Source organism: Alligator sinensis, unplaced genomic scaffold, assembly GCF_000455745.1.
Source record: "Alligator sinensis unplaced genomic scaffold, ASM45574v1 scaffold321_1, whole genome shotgun sequence".
Classification (NCBI taxonomy): Eukaryota; Metazoa; Chordata; order Crocodylia; family Alligatoridae; genus Alligator; species Alligator sinensis.
In genome coordinates, this window is record NW_005841969.1 from 2914168 (window position 1) to 2922025 (window position 7858).

At 38.0% G+C, this 7858-nt stretch overlaps 1 protein-coding gene across 9 annotated transcripts in view; it reads right to left on the reverse strand.

Annotated features, from left to right (window-relative positions):
* Positions 1-7858, reverse strand: part of LNPK (lunapark, ER junction formation factor) — a 65334-nt gene that overhangs the window by 48078 nt on the left and 9398 nt on the right. For all 9 annotated transcript variants that reach the window (XM_025200517.1, XM_014518608.2, XM_025200516.1 and 6 more), the window contains exons 5-6: positions 3906-3964; positions 637-677 (exon numbers count right to left, since the gene is read on the reverse strand). In XM_025200517.1, the coding sequence (XP_025056302.1) occupies positions 637-677; positions 3906-3964 (100 nt within the window). The remainder of the gene's footprint in view (positions 1-636; positions 678-3905; positions 3965-7858) is intronic.

Here is a 7858-nt window from a genome sequence, read left to right on the forward strand (position 1 = left end):
CCCTCTTCTCCTTCCTTTCCGCATCACAGAAAAGAATATTTCTATCAATGTAATGACTTCCCTAGCAGTAGCAATATTACAAATAATCTCTGTAAAGCAGGGTTAAATATTAGGTTATAAGGAAAACTGTGACAGTTGCCTGTAAAACCTTGTTTTTATTTATTATATTAATTATGCTTATTGAATAAAGAGTTAACAGACAACTATTGCGTACTGTATTTTAAATCATGGGGATGTGTTTTGTTTTGCTTTTTTGTACTAGGGTAGCAGACACTTTTCACCATACAAGGTAAGCTTAGTTAGCATACCAATAGGTTAAAGTTCGTTTTTGCAATCCATCATTAAATAGGATAAGCTTGTACATTCAACAGCCCCAAGATCTTTGATTCAACCAAAAAAAAAAAAAAAAAAAAAAAAAGAACAAGACTGATTTTCACATGCAAGAACTAGTTCTAACCAGTTCTTGGTGGGATGAAGGGGAACTCAAACTATATTGTGAACGCATGAAAACAAAAAGTGAGTTAAAAAAATGAAACTCTGAAGCTATGTAACAGGTAAACAATCAGTAGAACTGCAGGAAGTATATATAAAAATAACATTTAATGAACAATTTTATTTGAAGTAAAGTTTACTTACTATTTTTTTCTTTTGGGATTTTAGTTCTTCTAATGCTTCACCTTAAAAAGGAAAAGGAAGATTTGGATCATTTTATACATTTAAAAAATGATACTAATTGCAGCACACGTAGGTTGAATATCCATCCTCCCAATTGTGAGATCAGAAAATGTTCATATGCTGGCCCCAATTCATACCAACATATCAGCAAATCTTATATTTTGATAATATAAATTCTTAAATGACAATAAGGTCTCTTATAAAAGTTATATTTTTTAGTTTTATCTGTATAGCTGGAGTGACAATGCAACTATAAACGCTTTTAATGTACCACTTTATTAAGCAAACTACTTCTAGCACAAGACCTGTTTTGACCTATATTGAAATCAGTACAACAGGCAAAGTTTGCTCAAGACTGTAAAGGAGTCTGACTCACCAGAAAAGCCTTAAATCCAAGTTTTAATACATGTATTAGAGACCCAGATTCACCTGCTTTAATATACTTCAAGGAAATATGTTATACAGACTAGTTTCAAATGCTAGATCAATTGCAAACTTAACATCTGAATCTATATTTCACCCTTCCAACATTTCCAAACTCTAACAAAACTCCAGTTTTATAAGAGAAGCTATTGCTACCAGAAGGTCATTTCACAGCAAAGAGAAGGGACACAGTTAGAGAAAGTAGGCACAACACCTAACCTCTGTTATCTCTGTAAGAAAAAAAAATGAAGTCAAATGCACGTGGGAGTTTTCCTGGAAGTCAATGTTAGCAATTTGGCACTCGGAAAAAAAAACCTCACTGTAATAAGCCAGCGAGTAATGTAAAGGAATGAATTCCCTTGATGCTACCAATTCTTTGCTACCTTCTTCATAGAATACTACTCATAGAATAAAGGATTTTACTAAAGTAGAAAAAATATAGGAGAGTATTTACCATCTTGTATTCCTCCTCTATTGAAAGTTTAGCACCTAACCTCTTCCTCTATACATCTCATTTTGTGGGTTCCAAAATTACTTTGTTAGTGCCATTTTTTCCAGAAATGTAGCTCATAACATTGGGGAAAAGTAGAGGCAAAAATAAAATTGAAGTGATCAAATTACATAACCATTATTTAGATCATCCCAATTAAATGGAGAGAGAAAAACAAGATTTTTTTTATATTACTTAAGCCTCCTGGAACAGCTTTAATATTTCTCAAAACTAAAAGGAATTTATACTAGTTTGCACATTCAGTTAACACTCAAGCATAACACCTCTGCTGAGAAGTCTTTGCTTTGATGCAACAAGCCATTTTTACTTCTAATTTATAAAATAAACTCCTTAGTATTTAATAGGCAGATGTACAGAATTAATATTATATACACAAACACAGCTAATAACTATTCAGTCGCAAAGGAGAGCAACAATATATGCTGCAAGACCTAATACCACCACTAGTTGGACCAGTTGGTATCAGTTACTCCCAGAATTAGACACATTTGAAATTTATTAGTCATACAAATTACATCTGACCTCCAATGAACTACAGGGAATTTCTATGGTAGATGAATAGACAGTAGTAGATAACTTCTCTAGAAGCCCTAAACATTTAGCACCTTGAACTGCACCAGTAGTGCAAGTGCAGTTGAACAACTACCATATTATATTACAGTGACTTATACTACTTAAGGAACAGCTGCATTCTGCACAGCATGCAACCTAAGTACATCTCTACGATGTAAGCTTCAAATGCAGATCCACGGAGTACTGCAATAATTTTAAAACATGAGAAATGTTTACATATATAGATTAGTACAACAGGAATGGAAAAGGGGAGCAAGAATGATCCACAAGATAAATTCATAGTGCAAATGCCCTTCCTCTAACTTCTAGTAATTGTCACTTGATGATATCATCGGACTACAATATCATGCATCTTTGGCTCTCAACTCAATTTAGCAGCTGAAAAGCAGAGTGCAACATTACAAAAAGTTAATGAAAGCTGAAATGAACCTCAAGAGGTTATCCCAGTCCACATTCCTTGCAGGATAAATCCCTGGCAGAGGTTTATTTAACCTGATCTTAAAAAACCTCCCATGTAGTTAATAATCATATGATCTCCCTAGGTCACTTGCTCTTGTGCTGCATGACTCTTACTAAAAAAGCTTTTCTTAACACTTAACCTGCAAATTAAACTAAGATTCCTCATATCTGAAGTTGACATGAACAATTGAACATCCTCCTCCTTGTAAAAGAAATATTTACATACTGGAAAGTTAAATATGCCACCGACTCTTCCCTTTCCCCAGTCATGTATTTGCTAGACAAAAAACAAACTCAGCCTTTTCAAGGTTTCTTCACACATCATTTCCTCAAAGCCACTCAATTCATCTAACTCTTCAGAACCCTTTCCAATAGGTCTGCATCTTCATTACAATGTGGTAGCCAAAACCAGACAGTACTCAAGCTGAGGCCTCATCAGGACCAAGTACAGAAGAATTACCACCTATGGTGACTGACTTAATTCATTCATGGTAAGACTTCCCCGAATGAGATTTGCCATAAACAGCATTTCATTTTTGTATCACATTTAATTTGTGGTCCACTAGACCCTCTGCAGGTGCTCTTCTGCAGCATTACTTGCCTAGCCAGTCACTCCTTTTTCACATTGCGCATTTGATTTCTCCCAAGTTTAACAACTTGCACTTGCTCTGAAATCAACAAAATGAAACTCGAGAGACATTTCTTCAATTTATTCCAAGTCCTGTCTTACAAGTGCTCCCAGTTTGGTCACCTACGAGTTTTATAAGCAGACTCTTTATGCCACCATACAAGTCACTACTGAAAATACTGATTAGAGCCATGTCCAAACCAGATGCCTGATGGATCTACTTGAAACATCCCCCCATTTTGACAATGAACCACTGATAACCACTATAGATACATTTTTTAACCAACTGAAGGTACCTTATTGCGATTTCATGAAAGTGTTATAAAGGTCAGAGAGAAGAGCAAGATAGAGGAGAGAAAATGAACCAGATGTCTAGACCAGTGGTTCTCAAGCAAGAGGGCTATAGCACAGGTGGCACTGCAACACTGGCCAGGTAGAATGGCCCCGCATCTCTCACAATAGGAGTGGGGGCTCCTGCCTGTTGTAGGCTTAGCTAGCTAAGTACATGATGCACAGGACAGTTCCAACTGGCTACAGCAGTGGCAGCACCCTGGCTGAGAGCCAGTAAAGAAAGGTAAGGCAGCACACTCCTAATTAGTTTCACACATTTTTTTAAAAGATTGGAAATAAACTTACTATTCTTTTCTGTTCTTTTGGAAAAGAAGAAAATGAGTAGTGTTCTTATAAACCAGATTCTGAGGGGGGAAAAAAATAAAGTTAGTTCGCATTTAGACTAATAAAACTGAAGAGTTTAGTTTATAGTGGGAAGCAACCTTCATCTTTCACTATGGGTGGGAACAACCCCCCAAAATAGATTTAAAATAACCTGTTATGAATGTTGACTAGGAATGTATTTTTCACAGAACAGCTAGTTTCAAGCACTTTCACTGAAGTAAATTTAGTACCTAGGCAGAAAAAAGTGAAAGTGTTTAGACTGTATTATAAAACAGAAAGCTACCAGTGAAATGCAAGTATTTCTTCACACAGCTGTCAGCCTTGATATACACAAAGTCAAAAATATTTCCATTAAAGTGTAATCAAGATAAATTATTATATAAAGGAGGTCTAAAAGTAACAACATATTTATTAGCTGGTAAGACTGAATAAATTATTTTCTTAAGCCCAAACAATAAAGAGTTCTGCAATAATAAAACAAAATAGATAATGATGCAGATTTAGTTCCATTTTTAATAGGCTTAAAGTAAGAATAGAACTTTGCTGTGGTAACTTAAAAAAATAAAGGCATATTTCATATAGGAAGCTAGATCAAATGCTACTTTATTGCCACATTACACTTAAAATATTAAACCGGTAAATATTGATCATAGGACTAGACTTACAAGGTAAATTCATATTTGGGAGTTGGTGAGGGTGGTTTTATACCAGTGAAATCCTTGAGCTGCAACTACACTATAGTTGCTACCTTAAAAGCTTTCCAAGAAAAATAAATTGACATGATTCTGGTCAATTTTACAGGGCTCAGAACAGTAATAGGAAAACTGCCCCAAGTCTGGTCAATTTTATACTGCTGCTTCAGTAGAAAATGAAAGTCAGTAATCTATCTGCACTTTTGGAAAGACAAAGCCATCATTATTCACATTCAGTTATATTTGGAATGTTCTCCTTGCAGTCATAAGAACTTGAAAAATTAAGAAAAAAGGCTTAAATCTACTTATGCTAATCAAGTTGGAAGCTTTTCCTGGCACATTAACAAATCTAACTCAAATGGCAAGTAGATATGTGAAGCCCTCCTTATGTCAGGCTCTATACTACAGCCTAACATAGGGACTGAATTAGATGGAAGTCAAAAATAAAAGTTAGAAGTCCAGTAGAGGTTAGAGTTACTCAGAAATCATACTCTGCACAAGAGAAAGAAAATCCCATGAAGGGTTTGATAAAACAGCAGCATGATTACTTAATAAGCATATATTTGACATTTCTCTTTGGCTTTTCTGTTCAAAATGCTTGCAGCAACTAGCAGTAAGAACAACATACACACGGAGTTAGTTTAACCATTACCCCGATACCCAAGGAGATATAGTAAGAAAATGAATTGATTGTCTGAGGTCACACAACAAGCCACTGAGAATCAGAATTATGAAAAGGTATACAATATTGCATTCTACTGTCAGATTCATCTTTCAATAGCTATCTTTAAAAGAGTTATTAAGTAGTATAAAAATTGGTAACAGTTCTTTTACACAGTGAACAGCATCTCTCAATGAAGAGAATGAGATAATGATACATCAGGGCCTATATCAGGACTAATACTATACTGGTATGGAACATGTGCTCTATTTCCCTTCATAGGTGCATTTTTATTTATTTAATAGTAGTCAAGCTCCTTTTTCTAATTAGTGCTGCGGGCTGAGCAATGAGATGGTATAAAGCAGAGCTGCTCAACCCCCAGCCCACAGCTATGCATTATCTGCCCCATAGGGTCCCCCAAGGGTCAAGAAATTTGGTGGCAGGATGGCAGTGACAACAACCCCTTGCTGCCAAATTTCCAGGCCATGGGCAACAGCAGTGACAACAAACCCTTGCTGCCAAATTTCCAGGCCATGGGCAGCCCCAGGGCCTGTGCACTGGCATGCAGGGGCAGGGAGAGGGCATTGCTGGGCCCCAGGGCTCAATCCTGGCACATGGGGCACAATCCAGCCCAGTCACTTGGCCCTCAAGGTCAAAAAGGTTGAGCACCACTGGTGTAAAGAGCATTAAAGTTTCAACTGCAGATTCTCACCTTTAGGATTTTAAGGCAAAATTTTAAATAGCTGTCCATCCTAGCTACAGCTTAAAATGAAGATATCAACTTGATATGAGAATTAAAAACTATATTATTTTTTCAAGGGGGGGGAGGGGGGGGAGAAACACATGCAACTGTTCTTAACTGAACAAGTTGCACTTTGAAGAAGTGGGGCCTCCTGATATACTGCCATATTTTTCAAGCGCTCAAGAGCTATTAAAGTGTATTCTGAATGTATGCTACATATTCCTAGAATTTAACTGACTGTACCAGCATCTGTAATGTGCTCAGACTCTGGGGGAATGACCCAAGGCAGCAATATGTTAGTGAGTGACTGCAGCCTGGGAGAGGCAGACATCTTATAGTTTGCTTAGGGCAGAAAACTCTCTAGAGCTAGTACTGGGTGGCACCAAACACTCAGCGTGGGTTCACCTCTTGACCAAGAGCACAGACATGTTGGCAGCTACATGCCGTTTACACCTGTCAGAGAAAAACTGAAGAGTATGGGACCCGAGAGTGGGGAGGGGAAGAAAAAAGGAAACAAAAACAAACAGACACATTTTCAAGTTATAACAGAGAATAAATTCAGTTCTAAACATTCATATACTCAGTGGTTGCTTGGCCCAGGACTTTATAGAAGCCAATCGTTCAAAAGTGAATATGCATTGAACAAAGAAAAGGAAAAGAACAAAAGGTCCAGTGTAAAGACTCAAGCAAACAAGTACTTGAAGCCAACTCCTTAAATAACAACACTATCTACACTAATTTTGCCCTGAGTGTAAAAGTGAAGCTATCAGTACTCCTTTCGTGACTTGCTCTCCTTGATGGCATGAGCAAGCTTTACAGGCAAGCTAAAGACTTTCAGAATACTGCGCTAGAAAACAAAGGCCAATCATTCTTTTTTCCAAAAGTCCATTTTGACCCTTAAATTCTAAATCAGCCAAGTCCAGTTACTACATTGCTACCCAGGTAAACGGTCTACATACTTTCCCACCCTAGAGGATTTCATGACATACACGTCCCTTTACAAACAAATACTAAAACTGTAGAGTAACTCTATTAATAAAGTGATTTTGAACCTGCCATAAGATCTTTTTAAGGGTGCCAAACAATATAGCACCATCACCTATGTCCGATTCACAAGACCAATCCAGATATTTCAAGTAGGAATCCATAGTGTCAAAAACATTCTAACCCAGTGGTATTCAAACTTTTGGCCCCACAGGCCAAATGAGTGGCCTAGATGACATAAGCTGGCCCCCAGGGCCTGATCTTACCTGCATCGTCCCCTCCCTATCACCCATGCCAGGACTGGGTCCAAGGTGGCAGGCACCACCCCCACCAGACCTTCTCATGCCAGACTGGGTCCCAGAAAGCTAGCACTGCCCCCTCTCCAGCCCAGCACCACCCCCTGACCCACTCCTGTGCGCTGGGATAAGGTGCCAGAGTTGACACATAGGGCCCAGAGATCTGGCAGCAGAGCAGCACCGCTGCTCTCCTGCTGCTAGATTTCCAGACCTGTGGGGACTCTCTGCAGGCTCGAGGCTGAGCACTGCTATTGTAACCTGTTGTGGGTCTTTCCAAGTTCTTTGCAACAGGAAAAAAAAATGCTCTAATATTCTTCTGTACTCAAAAAAATGAGCAACAGCTAAGAGCTGGTATTTTCCAAATCTAACCAGGTTGAAGACCACTGCGCGTGTGCGCGCACACATGCACACACACAAAAGTATTTTAAAATGAGAAATCTGGCATGTTCTGCTGTGCATGACTTACATTCAATCTTACTGTAGTAATCACAGAAAGAGCCTCAAAGGACTAATTCTGACCCCATATTTTTTCTCTATGC